At 41.0% G+C, this 27007-nt stretch overlaps 2 protein-coding genes across 5 annotated transcripts in view; one reads left to right on the plus strand and one right to left on the minus strand.

The window, feature by feature from the left end:
- Window positions 1–27007, plus strand: part of LOC116754783 (RE1-silencing transcription factor-like) — a 195577-nt gene that overhangs the window by 58959 nt on the left and 109611 nt on the right. The window lies entirely within an intron of this gene.
- Window positions 11808–12218, minus strand: LOC116754786 (ragulator complex protein LAMTOR2-like). 2 transcript variants are annotated; one of them, XM_032633725.1, is made up of 2 exons: window positions 11979–12218; window positions 11808–11897 (listed from the first exon to the last, which is right to left on the minus strand). In XM_032633725.1, the coding sequence occupies exons 1-2, from the start codon at window positions 12216–12218 to the stop codon at window positions 11841–11843; spliced, it is 297 nt and encodes a 98-aa protein (XP_032489616.1). In that variant the 3' UTR covers window positions 11808–11840. The 2 variants fall into 2 exon arrangements, with proteins under 2 accessions (XP_032489616.1, XP_032489615.1); XM_032633724.1 differs by having other exon boundaries at window positions 11808–12218.

The following is a 27007-nucleotide window of genomic DNA, read 5'->3' on the forward strand; positions in this document are numbered from 1 at the left end:
AGGTCACTTTTGTTATCGCTATGTCTGTTCTTTTTTTTTTTTTTTAAATATTTATTTATTTGGCTGAGCCAGGTCTTAGTTGTGGCATGCAGGATCTTTAGTTGCAGCATGCGGGATCTTTCAGTTGCAGCATGTGGGATCTAGTTCCCTGACCAGGAATCAAATCCGGGCCCCCTGCGTTGGGAGCGCAGAGTCTTAGCCACTGGACCACTAGGGAAGTCCCTCTGTCTATTCTTTATGTTACATCAAACTCTAAGACAGAATGTCTCAACCTCAGCACTACTGACATTTTGGACTGAAAATTTCTTGGTTGTTGGGAGCTGGATGTCTTTGGCAGCATCCCTGGCTTCTACCCGCTATATGTCAGGAGCACCCACCCTTCAAGTTGTGACACCAAAGATGTTTCCAGACATAGTTGCAAATGTCCCCTGGGGGAAAATCACCCAGGGTTGAGAATCAGTGTTCTAAAAGAAGGGAAAAGGCAAATTCCTGCATTAACCCTGGAGTAAAATTGTATTGAAAAGAGACATGGAATCTTGTATTTTTACCTGCATGATTCTTGGACTCTACCAGCTCTGGCTAAAGTCAGCTCCAGTGTCTCACATTATTTGCTCTGTGCAGAACACTGTACCAGTTACACATACATTATATATCCAAGATTTAGGGAAATGGGGAAGGAGAATAAACCTTGCCCTCTCAAAAATGACTCTACTTCCTTAGTGAAATTCACATTTGCCTGAGAAGAAAAGAGCCACATGAGGCTGCTGAGTGAGAATGGACATTCAACAGGGAACAGTGGTAATTGAATACAATGCTAATTTTATTCCAACCAAATAAAGCAGTACATAGGTCACCTGGGCAATAAGCTTAACTCAAGGGACAAAAGCCAAAAAACAAGGATTTTGTTGTTGTTTTATCAGTCACTGCCCACTTACACAACTCATCTCAGAAAATATGGGTTAAAAAATCTCATGCATAGAAACACAGGAAAAGAGAAAAAGGGAAAAATGAAGTTCATGTAGTGTGCAGTTGAAGGTGGTTTCTCCAATTTCCTTTCTGGTCCATCAGCAGGGTCCACTTCGGATTACCTTAATATCATGACCATCGTCCCTGCAAATCGAACAACCATAAAAACATTTATTATTAAATTTCCCCCTGTACCCATCTTGAGTTCTTGTGGCTGGACTAACAATAAAATGGACACGAGACAGATTAACAGGAGAAAAAGAAATTTTCATTCTTGTGCACGGAGTTCTCATAGAAATGGGACCTAATAAGTGACCAAAGCAGGCAGATTTTATACATTTTAGACAAAGAAACAATAAATTTGTGAGGAATTGACAAAGAAACTTAGGCTCTGGGAGCTTAATTAGTAAAGAATCTAAAGAGAGCTTTGGCTTGGGGTAGTAAATTAAAGAAGTAACAAGGTTTGTTTATACAGGCTTTTCAGCTCTGAATTCCCTATGTTTGGTGATAAGAGTGTCCTTCTACCTCAAGAAGCAGGGAATGCATCTTTCATATGATTTATTTCCTCCTCTCAGGGAGACAGAGAGAAGGGTCAAAGTGTAACTCTTGCATCGGCTCTTTCTTAAGTAAATTTAATTCAAAATAATTAATATGGCATTGAGGCATATTTTGGGGTGGCTTGCCCTGGGCCTCAACGGTTCCCTCTTCTAAAACTTCCTTGGCAATCTCACATATTAAAAGTCAAGCTGATAGAGTGTTCCATCCCACTAAACCAGTCTCTCAGACTTGACAGTAAGTCAGATGAGTTAAGCTCATTTCAGGTGATGCAGGTGGCATCCCAAAGTTAGGCCTATGCTGCAAGCAATCAGGCATTTAATAAGAGGCATATCGGAACTTCCCTCGTGGTGCAGTAGTTAAGAATCTGCCTGCCAATGCAGGGGACACAGGTTCGAGCCCTGGTCTGGGAAGATTCCACATGCTGCAGAGCAACTGAGCCCATGCGCAGCAACTACTGAGCCTGCACTCTGAAGCCCACAAGCCACAACTACTGAGCCCTCGTGCCACAACTACTGAAGCCTGTGCACCTAGAGACCATGATCCGCAACAAGAGAAGCCACTGCAGTGAGAAGCCCATGCACTGCAATGAAGAGTAGCCCCCGCTTGCTGCAACTAGAGAAAAGCCCCAAAATAAATAAATAAATAATTTAATTTAAAAAAATAAATAAGAGGCATGTCTATGGAAACAAAGGAAAAACAGAGGTTAGTGATTGGAGCAGATTATAAACCAGTTTCTGAGCCCAGGGGTCAGTCAGTTAAGATTTCTAGATGTCAGGGTCAAAGCATCTTTTGCAATTTGAAATGTCTCTGATGATGTCATCAGGTGTTCAGGTAAACTTTCTGAGCTGCTCATACAGCAACAGGCACAAAGATTGTTTAAATATGAGCTTTTGAAGTTTATTTCAAATTGTCTAGCTTCAGTTTGTAGGGCTTCATAAAAAAAGGGCAGTTTTGGGCTTCCCTGGTGGCGCGGTGGTTGAGAGTCTGCCTGCCGATGCAGGGGACACGGGTTCGTGCCCCGGTCTGGGAAGATCCCACATGCCGCGGAGGGGCTGGGCCCGTGAGCCATGGCCGCTGAGCCTGTGCGTCCGGAGCCTGTGCTCCGCGATGGGAGAGGCCATAGCAGTGAGAGGCCCGCATGCTGCAAAAAAAAAAATTAAAAAAAAAAAAAGGGCAGTTTTAGTTTTCAGTGATTTCAGATAAAAAAAATAATAGGACAAATTTGGAAAGGATGGTTTGGAGAGTAATAGCCTGATATAGGAGGAAACTTGAAGAATTCAGGATATAGTCTATTTTACAGGTAAATAACAAAACCCTCAAAGACAATGAACAGAACTAGAATTTGGTGTCTACAAGTGTGTATTATAGTTTCTGCTGAAACATAATTTTCTCTCTACAATTACCCCCAGTTTTTACCAAAGATAGCCAAGTTAGACTAATTTGTTTGCAAAATAAGTCTAGATTCAATAACCTTGGCCTGGTTGTTTACATAAGTACAGCAAGAATAGTGATTGAGCATATGGACTATTTTAAATCTGCTTTGCTGGAACTTTTTATGAGGAATCTCAGATTGAATTTTTTTTTTAAGATTTTTTTGATGTGGACAATTTTTAAAGTCTTTATTGAATTTGTTACAATATTGCTTCTGTTTTTGTTTTTTGTTTTTGGCCGTGCAGCATGTGGGATCTTAGCTCCCTGACCAGGCATCAAACCCACACCCCTTGCATTGGAAGGCAAAGCCTTAACCACTGGACCACCAAGGAAGTCCCTCAGATTGAATTTTTAATAGCCTCTCAAGGCTAAGAAACCAAGCCGAACATTCGCCAACAGACTTTGCCTGCAATAGGTATAGATTTGGGTGAATTCCTTTCTTCACGAGGTCCTCAAAATAAACTATTTCCTGGGTCTGCCAGGAAATGACCCTCCCTATTCACCTGGTAAGGCTGCTGAAAGGCTACTTTCACCTGAAAGTAAGGTACTAGGCTGTTTTTCCAAGAGACTTTATTGGCTACATAAAGTCAACCTTAGTTTCTCAAAGCTGTCTGGTCATATCTGAGTCTATGCATGTCTCTCTCCAATATGACATTCCAGTCAAAGCGGTGATAATATTATATAATCAATGTTTCCAATTGTGTTTTGTTATAAGAAAAACAGATTCTTACTGAACTTATGCAAATAACTATATTGCCAAGAAAATAAGAGTACTCACTGAGAGTTTCTGAATTCTGGAGGGATCCAGTAGAGAGAAAAAGATAAATGTTCCAATGCTGCTTAGAAACCTATAATGGACCAAATTGTTCTAAGTCACAGCTTAAGAGAAAAGAGAAAAAAGTCTCCTTAAATCTGGAGAAACAAAAAATTTTAAAAATCAGCAATGTTTCAAATTTTAATAAATCATAAAAAATTATAATTATCTTCCTCAGTTTATTTGGTCCCATAATTAATTCTTGCTCCACTTGATCTTTTGTTAGAAATTTTTTGAAGCCATCAGTTTCTCCATTAGGGTTCTGTAAATTCTTACCCAGGTATGATTTGAAAGTCATCAGAAACTTATATTCTAGAATACTTGTTAGATTGCTTTCCATGAATTCCCCTCAAGATAAAACACATTTGCAGAAAGCTTTTGTAAAAGCATGTGAGTAAAACAGTAACTGTGTGTAGATGATAAAAGACTTTAAAATGTGCATTATTGAAGATCTGATTCATTATAATGGAACTGATAAAGAAATTTAGTTATCTCTGAGACACATATCATTTTAAGATAACAGCTAGAATTATGGCTAACATGCTAGGACATATCCAAAGCTTAGGATTTTCAGTTATTTTCTAGAACATTTATGTTAATAACACTTACCCATACAATATGACCTAAGAAGGTTTATCATCATTTACTTGACAATGCTTCCTATGTAATTTAACATACAAAATAAGCCTAATTAATTTAGTATCTCTTTTATAAGGAGAGAAAATAAATTTTTGAGGTGTTCCAGGGGCCCTCTGGAAAACCCCAAAATTATTTCCAGTTCAATAAGACTTCATTTAGAATTTGTTTTTTCGTGCAGTTTGTCAAAAATATCAAACGTTTTTAGAACACTTGGTCAAACAGGATCATAGGTCACTGTGAAAGAATACTGAGCTGCCCATTTAATCAAAGTGATAAAGACATCTCTGGCAAATACAGAAAGTTAAATAGTTGTAAAAAGCCTTAGTTCTTTTAATATTGAAAAGACTTGGATTTGTGTGTGTGTGTCTTCTAAGTGATCAAAAATCTGATAAAGACAAAACATAGAATCTGTTTTTCTAGACAGATTAAAGGTAAAGAAAACTCTTTTTCTTACAATTTCTTATTAAGACTAGACCAATAATCTAAGAAAACTTTGTCCTTTTAACAGAGGTACATACCAAATTTTAATTTTGCACCAGTTTACTTTTGATATTAAAACTCATTTACTTAATTAAATTCATTTCAGTCTTAGCCAGTCCTGATCACACATAAAATTCCTAAAGATTCTTTTTTTCATAGACCTTTTATAATTGTCTATGTTCATTTTATTTGTCCCTTGTTTTCTTTCCCATTTAGAAATAGCCAACTTTAGGAAAAAATCGCTTTCTCTTTCCTTAACAAAAGCACCTCTTTACCTTTTTTTAGCCCAAAACACATAATACTTCTTTTTTTATTTCTGGTACCTTTAACTACATATATTAATTAGAATTCTTAATCCTTTGAAATCTTAATTTCGGGGGGAAATAAAGAAGTAAACAACTGTGAACTGTATTAACATTTTGCGGCTTGGCAAACGTAAATACATTTCATAATTTCTAGAAATAGATGCCACTTCATAGCACAGTATTTCAATAAAGCACAAGCTATATCTACTAACAGACCCAAACATAACACATCAAAAGTAGGTAAACTTAAACTTGTTTAGCAATTAATGTTTCTGTGTTTTATCTTATTTGGAAATGATATAGACACCCAATGAATTCCCATCATTTAATTTAACTCAGCAAAACTCTAAGGTTGTAAATTAAATTACCAAAGAATTTAGAAAAATAGACACATAATAAAACAATTATTATTAAAAGCCTCAGCTAAAAATTCTTATCTAATTTACATCTATTTAATTCATTTGTTTTTAACAATCATACTTAGTTTACTTATGAAAATTTAATGAGTCATTAAAGCAGCTATTCATTAAGGTTTTCTTTTGGTTTTTTTTGCTGGCAAAATTTGCAACAGAGACAACATAAGCCCATTTGACTAGCAAAACTAGGTAGAACAAAATTTTTTATATGCATTATATTTAATGCTTGTAACTCTGAAGACATACCTATATTAATTAAACCAACAAGCCTAAAATTAGCTTTTATTTATCAAAGGTTATCCTAGAACTTGAAAAAATTTTGGGTTCTTATTATATTTTTGAGAATTTTAATGTAAGTGCTTGTTTGTTTAGGCCAATTAAGTGGAGCTCTTCTACAAATTAATTTTGGCAATACCATCTAGAGGTAGAAAAATATCTATAATGTACCCATATAGACATATACACAACCAGAGATCTCTTAGTTTTCATTTTAAAACTTTAGTCATGAGTCAGGTACAATAGAAAAGTCACTAGTTTATAAATAAAGTTGAAATACATTAAGTTTACTTGCTCAGATGGCTAACATCTTTTATTATTTGTGGAGAAGACTTAAGATCTGTATTTGCCCTTGACAAATAATTGCAGAAGGGATGTGATTTACTAGAGTTTGGGCAAGAGATCCTTTTAGCAGTTTGTGTTTTAAAAGGCCTCTTTCCCTTTTTTTTTTGGTTTCAGGTTTTACCAATTCAGCTAATCCAGGCTCAGTCTCAGGCAATGTGGGCTGTGTTTACATTTCAAAGACATGATAAGATTTATAGCTTTTAGGGCCAAAGAAAATGTTAGGTTTTCTCCTAGGAGTTCTGGAGTATATTTATCTATTATTTTATATATATATATATATATATATATATATATATATATTTATTTATTTATTTATTTATTTATTTATTTATTTATTTATTATAAGTCTTAGGGTAATTATTATTTTTAAATAATTTTTAAAGTACAGGACAGTTTTGCTCCAATATCCTGATCTTTTATAATATCTAGAAAGCATTTTGAGAGGAATAGGTAAGGACTGGGAATTGGTAAAGGCAAGTGGAACTTGACTTGTTTCTACAGTTGCATTTCTCATTTTGTACAGTTTTGCAAGACAAAGAAAGTTGTTTCTATTAAACCCTTGAATATTGGCTTCCAGCTGATTTACTTCCTGATTATTTGCAGGAGGCACTGGGGAATTATAGAGGAGATGGGTGATTTTTTTTTAGAAGGGGAATTTATGTTGCATCTTACTTTTAGGTCTAATTTCTGTTTTTTCATCTTTATAAGGGCCTACCTAAAGCTCACCATTATACTTTTTTTTCCTTTCAATTTGATCCTCCCATAAGTATCAATATAAGTTATTTATGATGAGAGCTTTCAAAATTTTTTTCCTCTTAAATATAGCCAACTTAAAGGATCCTTTTTCTGGTCATTGATGAGTAGGATCTTGTATTAATTTCAAATACAGACTCAAACCAATAAGCCTTTTTTATGGCTTAACCAAAGATGAAAGAAGTATCTCACAAGAGTATATAGCCCTCACATGATCAAGAAAGTTCACTCCCATAGTTAGTCTAAGAAAGTAAGGCAATGAAGGTTGAGACAACAGCCCATTAAGACAAACTCTCCTGAGAGCTGGTATGGCCAGAGTGCTGACTTTCTGTTTCAAAACCCAAGACTATTCAACTGGCCACCAGATGCACCTTCCAAATGGCTGGGACCAGAGAGAATATTCTCACTGGACACAAAGCTGAGATCTCAGGACATAAAGCAAGGTGGAAGGACAAACTTTATCTGGGTTTATATGGAAGATCCACAGCAAAGTTTGTTTAAGTAGATGCAGGTCTGGTGAGAAACATTAACTCACCAGTCTATGAGGCTGGCTCAAACAGCAGGCTTATAGGAAGGACCTATGCCTGCATTCTGCCCTATGGTTCTTCCTCCTTATGGCAAACAATGCAACAGACAGAGACGAAGAAAAACAGTGACCATCTCTGGGAAGAAAAGAATTCCCAAGAGTTGCTAAGTACAAGGAACTAGCTCAAAAATATTTTCTCCTGCTAATCTAAATTTAGAGAGGGAGTAAGGAACTCTCGCCACTTTCCCTTCCGCCAGACCTTGCAGACAGAGATCCAGGAAGCTGACGTGGTAAGAAATCTTACCTTCTGCTGGTCTTTATCAGATGTCTCAGGATCTCTCATCTGCAGTAGCCTCAGGGCGGGAAGCAGGTTCCAGCCAGGCTCCTGCCTGGCTCACCAACTGTCAGGGTTGAATAAATTTCCCCCTCTACCCTCTTGAGTTCTTGTGGCTGGACTAATAGTAAAATGGACACAAGACAGATTAACAGGAGAAAAAGAAAAACTTTTATTTATGTGCACAGAGGTCTCATAGAAATGGGACCTAATAAGTAACCAAAGCAGGCAGCTTTTATTCTTTTTAGACAAAGAAACAATACATTTGTGAGGAATTGACAAGACAAAGAAATTTAGACTTTGGGTAGTTAATTAGTGAAGAATCTATACAGAGTTTTGGCTTAGGGAAGTAAATTAAAGAAGTAACAAGGTTTGTTTTTACAGGCTTTTCAGCTCTGAATTCCCCATCTCTGGCGATTAAGGGTGTCCCTTCTACCTTTCAGATGCAGGGAGTGCATCTTTCATATGAGATTATTTTCCTGCTTTCAGGGAGACAGAGAGGAGGGTCAAAGTGTCTCTCTTGCTGGCTGTTTCTTAAGCAACTTTAATTCACAATAATTAACATGCCATTGAGGCACATTTTGGGGTGACCTGCCCTGGGCCGCCATATTGAAACACTACCTGCCGTACTGAAACTGCCCCACTATTTGTATTAAGAAGACCCATGTCATTATACATTAGATTCTTTACAGGGTGACAATTAATCATTTTTAAAGCTAAATCGAGGGCGAAAGCCCAACTCAGCTATTTTTTTTTCCCTAACCCTAGGGCACAGGGAACCATCCCCAAAGAATCACTCTGAGAAGAAAGACCTAGGTAAATCACTTAAGACTGAGGTCAGAGAATGGCCCCCTGAAATACAAAGCAGCATACCTGGAGTAGAAGTCATGGTCACATGAGCTGGTTAGGTGTTTTACGCTAAGGATGTCAGGTGTAATACACTTATTACTGAGCATTCTACCAGGTAGAGTTATTAAGACCTCTTTTCCAACTAATAGTGCAGGGTGTGTAGGTTACCTGAACGTGCCCTCTGACTTTAAAAGAACACTTAATATTCCACACAATATTCCACAGAGTTGAACTACTAAATATATTCTTTTTGTTTAATTTTTATTTTATATTGGTGTATAGTTGATTTACAACGTTCTGTTAGTCTCAGGTGTACAGCAAAATGATTCAATTATACATTACATATATCCATTCTTTTTCAGATTCTTTTCCCATATAGTTTATTACAGAATATTGAATAGAGTTCCCTGTGCTATACAGTAGGTCCTTGTTGATTACCCATTTTATATATAGTAGTGTATATATGTTAATCCCAAACTCCTAATTTATCCCTCTCCCACCTTTCCCCTTTGGTAACCATAAGTTTGGGGGGTTTTTTTGTTGTTTTTTTAATTATTTATTTATTTATTTTTGGCTGTGTTGGGTCTTCGTTTCTGTGTGAGGGCTTTCTCTAGTTGTGGCAAGCAGGGGCTGCTCTTCATCGCAGTGCGTGGGCCTCTCACTGTCGCGGCCTCTCTTGCTGTGGAGCACAGGCTCCAGATGCGCAGGCTCGGTAGTTGTGGCTCATGGGCCCAGTTGTTCCACGGCATGTGGGATCTTCCCAGACCAGGGCTTGAACCCGTATCCCCTGCATTGGCAGGCAGATTCTCAACCACTGCGCCACCAGGGAAGCCCCATAAGTTTGTTTTTGAAGTCTGTGCGTCTGTTTCTGTTTTGTGAATAAGTTCACTTGTATCATTTGTTTTAGATTCCACATATAATATCATATGATATTTGTCTCTCTCTGTCTTACTTATTTCACTTAGTATGATAATCTCTAGGTCCATCCATGTTGCTGCAGATGGCATTACTTTGTTCTTTTCTATGGCTGAATAATATTCCATTGTATATATGTACCACATCTTCTTTATCCATTCGTCTGTCAGTGGACACTTAGGTTGCTTCCATGTCTTGGCTATTATAAATAGTGCTCTAATGAACACTGGGGTGCATGTACCTTTTCAAATTATGGTTTTCTCCAGATATATGTCCAGGAGTGGGATTGCTGGATCATGTGATAATTTTTTTTTTAAGGCACCTCCATACTGTTCTCCATATTAGTTGTACCAATTTACATTCCCACCAATAGTGTAGGAGGGTTCCCTTTTCTCCACACCCTCGCCAGCATTTTTTTTTTTTTTTTTTTTGCGGTACGTGGGCCTCTCACTGCTGTGGCCTCTCCCATTGCGGAGCACAGGCTCTGGACCCACAGGCTCAGCGGCCATGGCTCATGGGCCCAGCCGCTCCACAGCATGTGGGATCCTCCCAGACCGGGGCACGAACCTGTGTCCCCTGCATCGGCAGGCAGACTCTCAACCACTGCGCCACCAGGGAAGCCCCCTTTCCAGCATTTATTGTTTATAGACTTTTTTTAAAATTTTAATTATTTATTTATTTACTTGGCTGAGCCAGGTCTTAGCTGTGACACGCGGGCTATTTGTTGTGGCATGAGGGATCTTTAGTTGAGATATGCGGTATCTAGTTCCCTGACCAAGGATAGAACCCAGGCCCCCTGCATTGGGAGCACAGAGTCTTAACCACTGGACCACCAGGGAAGTCCCTATAGACGTTTTGATGATGGCCATTCTAACTGGTGTGAGGTGATACCTCATTGAGGTTTTGATTTGCATTTCTCTTAGTAATTAGTGATGTTGAGCACCTTTCCATGGGCTTTTTGGCCATCTGTATATCTTCTTTGGAGAAATGTCTATTTAGATATTCTGACCATTTTGGATTGGGTTGTTTGTGTTTTTGATATTGAGCTGCATGATCTGTTTGTGTGTTTTGGAGATTAATCCCCAGTTGGTCGCTTCATTTGCAAATATTTTCTCCCATTCTGTGGGTTGTTTTTTTGTTTTGTTTATGGCTTCCTCTGTTGTGCAAAAGCTTTTAAGATTAATTAGGTCCCATTTAAAAATTTTTGTTTTTATTTTCATTACTCTAGGAGTTGGATCCAAAAAGATATTGTTTTATTTCATGTCAAATAGTGTTCTGCCTATGTTTTCCTCTAAGAGTTTTATAGTATCCAGTCTTACATTTTGGTCTTTAATCCATTCTGAGGTTATTTTTGTTTATGGTGTTAGAGAATGTTCTAATTTCATTCTTTTTCATGTAACTGTCCAGTTTTCCCAGCACCATTATTGAAGAGACTGTCTTTTCTCCATTGTATATTCTTGCCTCCTTTGTCATAGATTAACTGACCATAGGTGCATGGGTTTATTTCTGGGCTTTCTATCCTGTTCTATTAGTCTATATTTCTATTTTTGTGCCAATACCATACTGTTTTAATTACTGTAACTTTGTAGTATAGTCTGAGGCCATGGAGCCTGATTTCTCCAGCTCCATTTTTCTTTCTCAGGATTGCTTTGGCTATTCGGGGTCTTTTGTGTTTCCATACAAATTTTAAAATTTTTTGTTCTAGTCCTGTGAAAAATGCCATTGGTAATTTGATAGGGATTGCATTGAATCTGGAGATTGCCTTGGATAGCATAGTCATTTTGACAATACTAATTCTTCCAATTCAAGAACATGGTATATCTTTCCATCTGTTTGTGTTGCCTTCACTTTCTTTCATCAGCATCTTATAGCTTTCAGAGTACAGGTCTTTTGCCTCCTTAGGCAGGTTTATTCCTAGGTATGTTATTCTTTTGATGCAATGGTAAATGGGATTGTTTCCTTAATTTCTGTTTCTGATCCTTCGTTGTTCGTGTATAGAAATGCAAGAGATTTCTGTGTATTAACTTTGTATTCTGCAACTTTAGTGAATTCATTCATGAGCTCTAGTAGTTTTCTGCTAGCATCATTTTTTTTTCAAGACAGGAGTTGAAGTTTATTCTTGGGAAGAACAAAGTCCCCCCAACCCTCCACATCCAGGAAGGCTTCCCCAGGAGGCCCTGCCCCTCCAAATGGTCATCTCTCTTTTCTGAACCCCTGCTTCCACCAACACCCATTATGATGCTGCTACTTGGGTGAGAGGCTCCTTCAGGTACTGCACCAAGGCCTGGGCCTTGGCCTTGAGCATTCCGAAGCCAACAGTCTCCTTGGCATACATGCACAGTAGAAGGTTGGCCACTCGAGTGATGGCTACCCGGCCCTCCATGCAGTCCATGAGGATGAATTTGAGATTGTCTTCATTAAACGCTTGGTTCCCATTCCAGTCATAGGCCGCCCAGATGTTACTGGTGATAGCAGCGGTGACCCGGGCGTCTGTATCCCCGTAACCGGAGTAGGCCAACAGAGATCCCTCATTATTCAGCAGCAGGGTGCTCTGGATGCCTCCAGTGTTGGCCTGGCTTAGCACCTGGGTCAAAGCCTTGGGACGCAGCATGCCTGCAGCTCCTATCCCTGGGCTTTTGCACCCAGATCCCCGAGTTTCCTACTGCTGCCCTCTGCCTGCTGCTTCCCATAGTCCAGCTGCCCTGCTCCAGAACGCCCTTAGCATCTTTATGATCTTCTATGTATAGTATCAGGTCATCTACAAAGAGTGACAGTTTTACTTCTTGTTTTCCAATTGGGATTCATTTTATTTCTTTTTCTTCTCTGATTGCCATGGCTAGGACTTCCAAAACTATGTCGAATAAAAGTGATGAGAGTGGACATCTTGTCTTGTTCCTGATCTTAGAGGAAATGCTTTCAGCTTTTCACTATTGAGTATGATGTGAGCTGTGGGTTTGTCATATATGGCCTGTATTATGTTGAGGTAGGTTCTCTCTATGCCCACTTTCTGGAGAGTTTGTATCATAAATGTGTGTTGAATTTTGTCAAAAGCTTTTTCTGTATCTATTGAGATGATCATATGGTTTTTATTCTTCAATTTGTTAATGTGGTGTATCACACTGATTTGCAGATATTGAAAAATCCTTGCATTCCTGAGATAAATCCCACTTGATCATGGTGTATGATCCTTTTCGTTTTTTTTTTTTTTTTTTGGTGTATTATCCTTTTAATGTATTCTTAGATTTGGTTTTCTAGTATTTTGTTGAGAATTTGTGCTTCTATGTTCATCAATGATATTGGCCTGTAATTTTCTTTTTTGTGGTATTTTTCTCTGGGTTTGGTATCAGGGTGATGGTGGACTCATAGAATGAGTTTGGGAGTACTCCTTCCTCTTCAGTTTTTTGGAATACAGTAAGTCCCCTACATATGAATGAGTTCTGTTCCATGAGTGCATTCATAAGTCCAATTCATTCGTAAGTCCAACAAAGTTAGACTAGGTACCCAATTAACACAATTGGCTATATAGTACTGTACTGTAATAGGTTTATAATACTTTTCACACAAATAATGCATAAAAGACAAACAAACAAAAAATAAAGAATACATTTTTTGGGGGGCTGTGTTGGGTCTTTGTTGCTGCACGCAGGCTTTCTCTAGTTGCGGTGAGTGGGGGCTAGTCTTCATCACAGTGCATGGGCTTCTCATTGCGGTGGCTTCTCTTGTTGCAGAGCACAGGCTCTAGGTGCACAGACTTCAGTGGTTGCAGCACATGGACTCGGTAGTTGTGGCCCTCAGACCCTAGAGTGTGCGGGCTTCAGTAGTTGCAGAGCATGGGCTCAGTAGTTGTGGTGCGTGGGCTCAGTAGTTGTGGTGTACAGGCTTAGTTGCTCCATGGCATGTGGGTTCTTCCCAGACCAGGGATCAAATCCATGTTCCCTGCATTGGCAGGCATATTCTTAACCACTGCACCTCCGCAGTGGAAGGGAAGTCCCAAGAAAACAATTTTAATCTTACAGTACAGTACCTCAAAAAGTACAGTACAATACCAGCTACATCATTGCTGCTTTTACGCTTGCTTCTGGACATCCTGGGCTTGAAATAAAGATACTGTACTACTGTACTCTATACAGTACTGTACAGTAAAGTACACAAAAGCACACCACTTGTAGAGGATGCACACATGTGACAATGTACGCCAGATACGTGAACTAACTCATGTGATTGGAAATGCGAGCACATGTTCGCATCTTTGAAAGTTTGCAACTTGAAGGTTTATATGTAAGGGACTTACTGCAGTTTCAGAAGGATAGGTGTTAACTCTCCTCTGAATGTTTGAGAGAATTCGTCTGTGGAGCCATATAGTCCTGGACTTTTTTTTGGGGGGGGGGTGCTGCATTGGGTCTTTGTTGCTGCACACAGCCTTTCCCTAGTTGCAGCTAGAGATTTGGGCTGCTCTTTGTTGCAGTGTGTGGGCTTCTCATTGCAGTGGCTTCTCTTGTTGCACAACACGGGCTCTAGGCATGTGGGCTTCAGTAGTTGGAGCATGCAGGCTCAGTAGTTGCAGCACGCAGGCTCAGTAGTTGCAGCACGCAGGCCCTAGAGTACGTGGGCTTCAGTAGTTGTGGTGCATGGGCTCAGCAGTTGTGGTTCACAGCCTCTAGGGCACGTGGGCTTCAGTAGTTATGTCACACGGGCTTAGTTGCTCCACGGCATGTGGGATCTTCCCAGACCAGGGATTGAACCTGTGTCTCCTACATTGGCAGGCGGATTCTTAACCGCTGCGCCACCAGGGAGGTCCCTGGACTTTTGTTTGTTGGAAGTTTTTAAATCACAGTTTCAATTTCAGTACTTGTGATTGGTCTCTTCATATTTTCTATTTCTTCCTGGTTCAGTCTTGGAAGATTATACCTTTCTAAGAAATTGTCCATGTCTTCTAGGTTGCCAATTTTATTGGCTTGTAGTTGCTTGTAGTAGTCTCTTATGATCCTTTGTATTTATGTGGTGTTAGTTGTAACTTCTCCTTTTTCATTTCTAATTTTATTGAGCCCTCTCCCTTTTTTTCTTGATGAGTCTGGCTAAAGGCTTATCAATTTTGTTTATCTTTTCAAAGAAACAACTTTTAGTTTTATTGATCTTTGCTATTGTTTTCTTCGTCTCTATTTCATTTATTTCTGCTCTGATCTTTATGATTTCTTTCCTTCTACTATCTTTGGGTTTTGTTTGTTCTTTCTTTAGTTGCTTTAGGTGTAAGTTTAGGTTGTTTGAGATTTTTTTGTTTCCTGAGGTAACATTGTGTTGGTATAAATTTCCCTCTTAGAACTTCTTTTGCTGCGCCCCACAGGTTTTGGATCTTTGTGTTTTTGTTTTATCTGTAGGTATTTTTTGATTTCCTCTGATTTCTTCAGTGATCCATTGGTTGTTTAGTAATATATGGTTTAGCTTCCCTGAGTTTGTGTTTTTTACAGTTTCTTTTTATTGTAGTTGATTTCTGATCTCATAGCACTGTGTTCAGAAAAGATGCTTGATGATTTCAGTTTTCTTAAATTTACTTAGGCTTCCTTTGTGGACCAGCATGTGCTCTATCCTGGAGAATGTTCCATGTGCACTTGAGAAGAATGTGTGTTCTGCTGCTTTCAGATGGAATGCTCTATAAATTTTAATTAAGTCCATCTAGTCTAATGTGTCATTTAAGGCCTGTGTTTCCTTATTGATTTTTTGTCTGGATGATCTGCCCATTGATGTAAGTGGGGTGTTAAAGTCTCCACTATTATTGTGTTACTGTCAATTTCTCCTTTTATGGCTGTTAGCATTTGCTTTATATATTGAGGTGCTCCTATGTTGGGTGCATATATATTTACAATTGTTATATCTTCTTCTTGGATTGATTCCTTGATCATTATGTAGTGCCCTTCTGTCTCTTGTAACAGTCTTTATTTTAAAGTCTATTTTCTCTGACATGAGTATTGCTACTCCAGCTTTCTTTTGCTTTCCATTTGTATGGAATACTTTTTTCCATCCCCTCACTTTCAGTCTGTATGTGTCCCTAGATCTGAAGTGGGTCTCTTGTAGGCAGGGTATATATGGGTCTTGTTTTTGTATCCATTCAGCCAGTCAGTGTCTTTTGGTTGGAGCATTTAATCCAATTACATTTAAGGTAATTATTGATATATATGTTCTTATTACCATTTCGTTAATTGTTTTGTTTTTGTAGGTCTTTTTTCTTCCCCTCTCTTTTGTTCCTTTCTCTTGTGATTTGATGACTATGTTTAGAGTTGTGTTTGGATTGCTTTTTCTTTTTTGTATGTGTATCTATTGTAGATTTTTGGTCTGTGGTTATCATGAGGTCTTTATATAGCAGTCTATATATGTATTTATATATACGATTGCTTTAAGTTGCTGGTCTCTTAATTGCAAATGCATTTCCAATATCCTGCATTCGTACTCTTCTCTCCTCATGATTCCTGGTTTTGACTTCATATTTGTGTATGGATGATTTCCTACCTTTACTGTATGTTTGTCTTTACTGGTGAGCTTTGTCATTGGTAATTTTCTTGGTTCCGGTTGTGGCCTTTTCTTTTTCATCTAGAGAAGTACCTTTAGCATTTGTTGTAAAGCTGGTTTGGTGGTGCTGGATTCTCTTAGCTTTTGCTTGTCTGTAAAGCTTTTTTTTTTTTTTTTTTTTTTAATTTGGCTGCGTTGGGTCTTAATTGTGGCATGCGGGATCTTGGTTGCGGCATGCGGGATCTTTTGTTGCAGCATGTGGGCTCTTCATTGTGGTGTGTGGGCTTCTCTCTAGTTGTCGCACATGGGCTCTAGAGTGCACAGGCTCAGTGGTTGCAGCACACGGTCTCTCTAGCCATGTAGAGCTTTTGATTTCTCTGTCAAATCTGAACAAGAGCCTTGCTGGGTAGAGCATTCTTGGTTGTAGGTTTTTCCCTTTCATCACTTTAAATGTATCATGCCACTCCCTTCTGGCCTGCAGAATTTCTGGTGAAAAAAACAGCTGATAACCTTATGGGGATTCCCTTGTATGTTATTTGTTGCTTTTCCCTTGTTGCTTTTAACATTTTCTCTTTGTTTTTAATTTTTGTCAGTTTGATTACTATGTATCTCAGAGTGTTCCTCCTTGGGTTTATCCTGTATGTAACTCTCAGGGCTTCCTGGACTTGAGTGAGTTTTTCCTTTCCCACGTTAGGGAAATTTTCAATTATTATCTCTTCAAATATTTTCTCGGCCCTTTCTCTCTCTCTTCTCCTTCTGGGACCCCTAAATGTGAATGTTGGTGCACTTAATATTGTCCCAGATGTCTCTTAGACTATCCTCATTTCTTTTCATTCTTCTTTCTTTATTCTGTTCTCTAGCAGTGTTTTCCACCATTCTGTGTTCCAGCTCACTTATTTTTTCTTCTGCCTCATTTATTCTGCTATTGATTCCTTCTAGTATATTCTTAATTTCAGTTATTGTATTGTTCACCTCTGTTTGTTCTTTATTGATTTATTTTAAAATTTTATTTATTTATTGGCTGCGTTGGGTCTTTGTTGCTGCGTGTGGGCTTTCTCTAGTTGCAGTGAGTGGGGTCTATTCTTTGTTGCAGTGCACCAGCTTCTCATTGTGGCTTCTCTTGTTGCAGAGCATGGGCTCTAGGCATGCAGGCTTCAGTAGTTGCAGTACGTGTTCTCAGTAGCTACAGCATACAGGCCCTAGTGTGTGCGGGCTTCAGTAGTTGCAGTGCATGGGCTCAGTAGTTGCGGTGCACAGGCTCTATGGCTCGCAGGCTTCAGTAGTTGTGGTACACAGGCCCAGTATTTGTGGCTCACAAGCTCTAGAGTGCAGGCTCAGTAGTTGTGGCATGCAGGCTTAGTTGCTCTGAAGCATGTGGGATCTTCCCAGGCCAGGGATTGAACCCATGTTGCCTGTATTGGCAGGCAGATTCTTAACCACTTTGCCATGAAGGAAGTTCCTCTGTTTGTTCTTTAAATCTTCTAACTCTTCGTTAAACATTTCTTATATCTTTTGGCCTGTGCCTCCATTCTTTTTCTGAGACCTTGGATCATCTTTACTATCATTCTGAATTCTTTTTCAGGCAGATTGCCTATCTCCACTTCACTTAGCTGTTCTTCTGGGGTTTTGTCTGGTTCCTTTGTCTGGAACATATTTCTCTGCCATCTCATTTTGTCTGACTTTCTGTGTTTGTGGTCTCCGTTCCTCAGGCTGCAGAATTGTAGTTCTTGGTTCTGGTGTCTGTCCCCTGGTCGGTGAGGTTGGTTCAGGGGCTTGTGCAGGCTTCCTGGTGGGAGGGACTGGTGCCTGCCCACTGGTGTATGGAGCTGGGTCTTGTCCTTCTGGTGGGCAGGGCCATGTCAAGGGGTCTGTTTATAGGCAGCTGTTGGCTCAGGACAACTTTAGACAACTTTGCTGATGGGTGGGGCTGTGTTGGTTGTTTGGCCTGAGTCGTCCCAGCACTGGAGCCTGCAAGCTGTTGGGTGGGGCCAGGTTTTGGTGCTGAGATGGCGACCTCCAGGAGAGCACACGCCCGATGAATATTCCCTGGGGCCTCCGCCACCAGTGTCCTTGCCCCCACAGTGAACCACAGCCGACCCCTGCCTCCCCAGGAGTCCTTCCAAGACCTGTAGTTACATCTGGCTCAGGCTCCTGTGGAGTCACTGCTTTGCCTGGGACCCAGTGCACATGAAACCTTGTGTGCTCCCTCCAAGAGTGGAGTCTCTATTTCCCTCAGTCCTGTGGAGCTCCAGCACTCAAGCCCTGCTGGCCTTCAAAGCCAAATGCTCTGGGGACTTCTCCCAGTGCCAGAACCGCAGGCTGGGGAGACTGACATGGGGCTCAGAACTCTCACTCCTGTGGAAGAACCTCTGTGATATGATTATTTTCCAGTTTGAGGGTTGCCCAACCAGCAGGTATAGCATTTGATTATATCGCGAAAGCACCCCTCCTACCATCTGGTTTTGGCTTCCTCTTTGTCTTTCAGTGTAGAATATCTTTTTCGGTAGGTTCCCATCTTTTTTGTCAATGATTGTTCAGCAGTTGGTTGTGATTTTGTTGTTTTCGTGAGAGGAGGTGAGCTCAAGTCCTTCTACTCCCCCATCTTGTCTCCTGAGGGACAATGCATTCTTAGGGAACTTGATGCTCTGGGACATCCCTGTTCCCCTTCAAGTTGTGCCAGGATGGGTAGGGTTGTTTATGGGCTGGGGTCTACATGGCAGGGCCTCAGCTCCATGACCTGCCTCAAAACCCAGAAATAGCTACCATTCCCTTCCTTGTTTTCTTTCATTCCTCTGAAGACACACTGATTCATTACTCTGGAACTGTCCCTAGACACTGGGTGGCAGACCCAGGTCTTCTTTCTCAGTGCCCAGCACACGCTCGACCAACGGGGCTGCAAAATGCACTGCAGCTACAATCCTAAATATATTCTTAATTTTTGGAAACTACCCATCCCTGATAGTACATCACTTAATTATCCAGTCTATAATTGATTAATCACACACCTTATTGTCTAACTTTAGCCTAGAAAATGCACTGGAAGATTCTGTGTTTTTTAAAATGTCAGTCTTAAAACAGAACTACTTATGTCACATTTGATTCTTGTGTCCAAGAAAAGAGTCACAACTTCCTAAGTAATCAAAATTCATGAGAAGAACTAAAGAAAACTTGGCTAGTTTATACTGTAAAATTGTTACCTGATTTTCACACACAGAGTACACTCATTGGGATAAGTGGACATGTCGCTTCCACACACAGGGCTAAAGTCCCTGGGACATCCTGGTAATTTATACTGATTGCAATCTGGCTGGAAAGGAGAAAGGAAGACAGCAATTGGAGAATACTGTGAGACTTTCTCATCACAAAACAGCTGAGAGGAGGCCAAACACCCACATTTTCCTAGATTTCCTAGAAACAGCCTACAGAAAGATTTCTATTTTCCACAAAAAAAAAAAAAAAAAGTTTTTTCTAATGCAAAAATCAGATGCAGTGTTGAAGCAATGGGTCAGTACCTGCTATGTAAGAAAACGACCTCAGAGGAAGGTTCTGTCTGGCTGATTTTTAAATGAAAGTCCAAGATATGTCACCAAACCTACTTTACTATCCTCCAGCTTCATAATTTGCTCTTCACTACCACCTCCATGAGAATGTCCTGTTATATTCCACCTAATCCCTGTGCATAATGCCCAGACCACTCGGGAATCCTGTCTGGACTTTTAAGATACTGGCATTTAAGCAACAGCATTAAAGAAAGCAGTAGGTTCAGAATTAGATCTCAGGGGTTGTTATGGGTTTAATTGTGTCCACCCAGAAAGATATGTTAAAGTCCTAACCCCCAGTACCTCAGAATGTGACCATATATGGAAATAGGGTCTTTATATAGGTAATCAACTTAAGGTTAGTAGAATTGGCCCTAATCCAATATGACTGGTGTCCTTATCAAAAGGGAAATATGGACACACAGTCACACACAGAGGGAAGATCATGTGAAGACACCAAGAGAATGCCATTAACTAGCCAAGGAATGCCTAAGGCTACCAGATACTAGGACAGAGGAATAGAACAGATTCTCCCTCTGAAGGAAGCAACCCTGCCAACACCTTGAGTTTGGACTTCTAGCCTTGAGAACTGTGAGACAGTGCATTTCCATTGTGTAAGATATCCAGTTTGTGGCTTTATTACGGCAGCCCTAAGAAACCGATATGGGGTCATGGAACTCAACCCTCAGATTCAATGGAATCGAGACCAGAGACATAACATGTCTTATGCATAGCCACTAGTCTCTAGCAGAGCCAGGACTAGAAATGGTCACAATGGTCACACTATGATGTGCAGTGTCCCACTTTAATAACAGGTTAAATATATGGCCTGCTGTATTTCTGTTTGTGTGTGTATGTTTTAGTAGTGATTACCGTTCCTCACTTCAGAGTAAGTCACCCTGTTTAGCATTCTTAATAAATGAACTACACATTTCTTCTGATATCTGGATTTATAAAGAGCTAAACAGGGCTGGCCATGGGCCAAACTCTAAAGTAAAGAACTTTTTTGACCCTTTCCATCCTCCATTCAGCCCTCTATCTCCATTTAGGAGCCTGATGTGTTCTTGCTGCCCCAGCTTCATTAAGATGTTGCCTTCCAGGGCTTCCACAGGAGAGTAGATGCCCTCTTATCCAATGAGATTGGGACAAGTGGTAATTGCTCACTTAATTGAAAAAGTCAATTAACAGGGAAACAATAACAGAATCTCTTAAAACATAAAGGAAAACAGATGCCAATCTTTTGATGTAAGACAATGACAAGGCACATGGCCAGCTGTAATGCTACCTACACTAAGATAACCTCCCTTGCAACCAGGTATGACCATATGATCAAGGTCAGGCTGATGGGATACAAGTGGAATTATTGTGTAGTAGCTTCTGGGAACCTCCTTTAAAAGAAAGTTGGTACCTGTCCTCGGCTTCCCCCAATTCTTATTCTCCTTTGTCCATTCCTCCATCCTGCTCCTGGGTGCATGGAGCGCTACTTTTTATCTTACAGACCGGGAGGCCAAAGGCCATGTCCTAAGGTGGCAGCTCTGCGAGCTGTTATTTTGAGTCATTGTTTCTTGCAGCTGAATCTAATCCTACCTGACATAAGACATAAGACTTTTCCTATGAATGTTTCAACTAATTAGAGTTCTGTGCACTATCACTGCAAAAATCATACACATAATAAATCACCTATGATTTCCTGTTTTGGTTTCTTTAAAAATGGGATTTCTCAACCCCATTCATATTTTGGACCAGATAATTCTTTGTTGTGTGAGGCTGCCCTGTGCATTGAAGGAAGTTTAGTAGCATCTCTGTTCTCTATCCACTAGATGCCAGTAACAACTCCCCAGTTAGACAATCAAAATGACTGTCTAAATGTCTCCTGGTGGGTAAAACTACCCATTTTAAATATTGTGAGAATTTAAAGACACTGTTACAACAAGGTAATATACAATTAAAACATAATTCCCCAATTATTTACCATTGTTTTACCTACACCTAATTCAAGAGCAATTTTTTTGTTTTTAGCGTTTTGTCTTTTAGCAAGTCTTTCAAAAGCATTTGACACAGTTCTCATATAAACGGCTTATCTCTTTACACTCATGTTTATGCTGTTTTTACATTTTTAATTAAAATAAGACTGGAGACTCACATAACAGGCCTGTGAACACACATACTTGAGTCTTGGTGAGAATACAACTCCACTGATGGAAATATTCGACTTTACAAGAGACTAGTCATACAAGACAGCGGTCTATCTACAACCAGTGAGTGAGTGATCTGCTGTGGAAACTGTTCAGAGAGAAAGGAGAGGGCCGTATGTGAGTTGCTTAAATGGAAGATGCCAGAGTGAGTTTTTGCTGTTATTATCCCCATTTTTCTGAAAGAAAATCAAACCCAAGAAAACTGAGTCATCTGAGTAAAAGTATTATTGGGCACCCATTAAGTGCTGACGGCTGGGTACCAAATAACAAGACATCATCCTTGACCACAAAATATACAGTTTACTGGAGGGAGACAGACAATTACAATTCAGTGCTCTGATGGGCTAGTGAAGAGCACTGGATCTGGAGTCAGAATGCCTGGGTTGGGCCCACAGTTCCACCATTTCCATGTGAACTTGACCAGGGGGATAATAATGGTACCTACTTTTACTGCTATAAAGGATTAAGTGAGTTATTCTATACAAAGAATTTAGAACACTGTCTGGTATCTAAGCATTCACTGTTGAAGGAAACCAGGCTATGTCACCCCCAAAATATGGCTCTTTGATATAAAAATTATTGTGAGCTAAAGGCAGTTAATATGCAGCTCTCTCTCTCTCTCTTCCCCTTTTCTGCCTAAGGGCAGGATATAAATTCTCCTTTACTGGAGATGACTCTGGACTCTTATCAGTCCAGAGGTGGGACCTGAGGAATCTGCAAACAAACCTTACCCCATTAGTTTCCTCCCATTATTTATCTTCCCACTGTTTGCCACCCTTGGAAGCCTAAAACCATTTTCCGTTGTCCTGTCATTTATCTACAAACTTATTGCTCTCTGGTAAAGATGCTATCTATATAAGGCAGATTTCTAAGCCACCTCTTTGAATTTCTCATCTCTTGAGTGCTCCCATGTGTATGCACAATGCACTTGTTAATAAATGTTTGTTTATTTTTCTCTTGTTAACCTGTCCTTTGTTATAGGGGCCCCAGCTGAGAACTTAGAAGCGTAGAGGAAAGATTTTTTTTCCTCCCTACACTAGCATGGTGGTGATGATAATGCAGTGTAGTTTGAATGGCACAGAGAAAGTCCATGTATGTCTGCTTTGGAGGAAGAAAACAGGGTGGGAAAGTTTCCGGGAAAAGGTCTGTACTAAATTGAATACTCAAAGTTACCTAACCCACTGAGGTCAGTATCCCCATATGTAAATAATAATATCTATCTATCTTACAAGGTCATTGTGAGAAATGAGAGACTGCGTATACAAATGGACAGTGTCAGACCAGATATTAAGAACTCTGACCCACAACCTTAGCAAGCTGCCCAGGAAACCAACACATTATTTAGAATAACCAGTCCAGGAAGCCAGTCTGCTAGAGTCAGACTGGTAAAAAATCAGATAGCTATCTGTAGTGACATCCAGGGAGCCAAACAGTAAGCTCTGTAACAATTGGCCCCAAATGGCCAGGGCTTGATTAGGGAAACTGATAGTCTCCTAAATTTTGTCCCTGCTTCCAACTTAGGCCCAGTCAGAGAAAGCCAAATATGTCCTTCTAACAATTCACATAGGATGCCTGCTTCTAGTTACCCACCTACAGCTTCGCCATGCCAATAGCCTCAATCAGGGCTTACCTGATGCTTTCCCATTTTCCCACTTTAAAGCCTTCCCACTCTCTGCCTTTTAGTCTCAGCCAAAATGACGCAAGTGACATGGCTAACTCACTTGCTACATCAAGCTCTGAATAACTAGCTTTTTATTATTATTAACCTTTTAAAAAAAGTGAAGTATAGTTATTTACAATGTTGTGTTAGTTTCAGGTGTACAGCAAAGTGATTCAGATATATACATACATATATATATATATTCTTTTCCAGATTCTTTTCCATTATAGGTCACTACAAGACATTGAATATAGTTCCCCATGCTACACAGCAGGTCCTTGTTGTTTATCTATTTTATGTATAGTATTGTGCATATGTTAATCCCAAACTCCTAATTTTTCCTTCCCTCCCCCTCCCCCTTGGCAACCATAAGTCTGTCCTCTGTCTGAGTCTGTTTCTGTTTCGTAGGTAGGTTCATTTGTGTCATATTTTAGGTTCCACATTTAAGTTATATGTGATTATTTGTCTTTCTCTGTCTTACTTCAGTTAGTATGATAATCTCTAGGTCCGTCCATGTTGCTGCAAATGGCATTATTTTGTTCTTTTTTATAGCTGAGTAGTAGTATTCCATTGTATATAAGTACCATATCTTCTTTATCCATTTGTCTGTCGATGGACACTTAGGTTGCTTCCATGTCTTGGCTACTGTAAATAGTGCTGCTATGAGTACTGGGGTGCATGTTGAATAACTAGCTTTTGCTAGTCATTTGGTTGGTCTTCCTTTACTTCCACAGAATTTAATTTGTTAATATACATAAAATGCCTAGTATAAGGTGTAACTATTAGGCTTAGGATCTTCTAAATCATCAAAGGGAACATTAAAGGAAACAAAGCCCTGAGGTATCCAAGGCCTGAGCTATTTTCAACCAACCTGTACATTGTGATCCGTATCAAAAAGCCTGCCTGAGAATCTGGTTTCTAAAGAAGCAGTCCACTGTTTCGAAAGTGGCAGGTCAGACCTGAAAACTAGCCCCCAACCCAAACTGTTGTCAGCTTCACGTATCAGTAGAAATGATACAAGTGGTTTCTTACTTACTGTTCTATATTCTGAATGTTGACCAAATTGAGCATTCAAAGAGGCTGCAAGAAGAAAACAGACATTTTAAAGGGTGTAATTAAGGTCAGTTCTTCTTCATAAGGGGTTTTTTAAATCCAGCTTGTGATTTTTTTTTTTTTGCGGTACGCGGGCCTCTCACTGACTCAGCCTCTCCCGTTGCGGAGCACAGGCTCCGGACGCGCAGGCTCAGTGGCCATGGCTCACGGGTCCAGCCGCTCCGCGGCATGTGGGATCCTCCTGGACCGGGGCACGAACCTGTGCCATGTCTCCTGCATCGGCAGGCGGACTCTCGACCCCTGCGCCACCAGGGAAGCCCCAGCTTGTGATTTATACAGGCCACACCTTCTCCTTTTCTCTCCCACGTCCAGCTGTTGAAGAACTCCTAAGAAGTATGTTCATTTGTGTTCTGGCACCTCTCCTAGCAGGCACACAGAGAACATTTGGTACCAGCTTTGTAACTGACCACCCTAATAAGTTTGCTTGAGAAAGGAATTTGGAGCTACATAACAAAAATGAGAGAAGAGGCCCTGATTCCATCCTCAGATATGTTTGCAGGGTTGGTCATACCCACCTCGCCCCTTGCCCCAGCTGATTCCTGAGGAGCCAGTGGAAGTTCAGAGATCAGAAAGAACTTCCCCGGAGCCTCAGCTGGAGAATGCTTACCCAGCCCTTGGAACAACAGCAGAAGAGGCCGTGTCCCAAGGTCCACCTGCTGCTCCTTGAGGGGGGCTCCCGAGACAAGCATGATGGAGCTTCAGCTGAGACAGAACTTTGGGCAGCTGCAGTCCCCCCAGAATGGGTCCCTATTATCCAGCAGGACATTCAGAGCCAGCGGAAAGTGAACCCACAGCCCCCACTGAGCGACATCTACCTCAGTGACAGTCTTGCCAAGAGATGCAAGCTCCGGGCTGATATACAAAAGCCACTGCAGGAAGACCCTAACTACGGCACCCCGCGCTTCCCTAATGCCCATAGGACCTCTGCTGATGATCCCTACTCTTTGCTCCATGGCCCTCCATCATCAGGGGACCATTTTGCCCCTCTTCCTTCACAGTATTTAAGAAATAAAAAGTCAGGTTTTCCTGGCTAAAAAACCCCAAAAGTCAGAGAAGTAATTCAGTAACTCACGGTATTCTTTTCCTCTGTGTCTCACCATAATAAACACAAAACTTAACGCTAGGGGTTACTATTTTAACTCCATTTTAAATGGGCATCAAGTCTGGCTGGACTAAGGCCCCTTTCTCATGAGCCCCAGAGTGCCCGGCGCCCTTGGCATTCACAATTCCTGATTCCTGTACATCTCCTGCTGAGGCTCTGTAGGGCCCCTGGTACATAAAAACCCAACTCCCGATCTTGGGCTCCAGGAAATCTGCTTTAAGGGAGAAAGAGCAGACAGCAGGGTCACTAAGAAGATGCTGGGAACGAAGCCCAAGCAAGAACTAAAGAGGGTTGCTGGCTTCACAACGCCAGCCCCGCACACCCCCAAGTTCGTGTCCCTAGACAACCGCGGGGCGGGCCTGGAACCGCCAGTAACGGGTGCGCGGAGGGACGCCAAGGCCGTCCGGACCCGGGCAGGGGCAGTCTCCAGCGAGACCCCCTCTCGGTAACTCCTCGGCCGGTCCTCCGCGGAGCAGGCCCACAGGTGAGCGTTACCTGCCGAGTCCCAGCAGACCAGGAGCAACAGCCCCAAGCGCAGGGCCTCGAGCGCCATCCTCCCTCCGCGGCCGGCGGTCGGGTCCCTGCGCTCCAGCGCCCGTGCGACACGGAGAGTGCCCTCGGGTCGGACACGCGACAGGATGGGGTGAAGGAGAGGCGGGTAAGAGGAGGAAGAACGGAGCAGGTAGGAGGGCCAGGAAAGGGTGCGAGGAGGGGGTATGGAGGAAGTGGGGAGAAAAAGGTAGAGGAGGGTGGTTACTAGCCTCCAACCTCCCTACCCTTGCCCCAGTCCCACCCCTACTCCACTGAGAATGGGAGCAAGCAATTAAGGGGACCATGTCCCCTGCAGCAGACAAAAACCTTGTAAGAGCCCTGGATAAGCTTGTGGACTCTGTCAATCAACCCCAGTTTATTCAGCATCTTCTCTATCCCAGGAACTGTTTTGGGGATGAACTTAACAAAGGTGTCCCTGCTCTCTGGAAGCTTTCCAGTGTAGGTGTTGGGGGAGAGGTAACAGAGGGAACTCCAAAACAAGTGAATACAATAATTTCTAAAATTAGGTGCTAGAGAGTTGGGAGTGGGGAGGAGAAGACTTTCCATTGGGAGGTCAGGAAAGGCCTTTCAGAGGTGGCATTTAAGCTGAAAGCTAAAGGATGAGAAGGAAGCCTGGTGAAGACCTTGAGGACAGATATTCCAGGCTCAAGAAAAAGCAAGTGCAGAGATCTGGACAAGGTCATGAACATGTGTGGTCATGTAGGCCATGATAAGGGGTTTGGACTTGTTCCTGTTGCA

Source organism: Phocoena sinus, chromosome 5 (genome assembly GCF_008692025.1).
Source record: "Phocoena sinus isolate mPhoSin1 chromosome 5, mPhoSin1.pri, whole genome shotgun sequence".
Taxonomy (NCBI): domain Eukaryota; kingdom Metazoa; phylum Chordata; class Mammalia; order Artiodactyla; family Phocoenidae; genus Phocoena; species Phocoena sinus.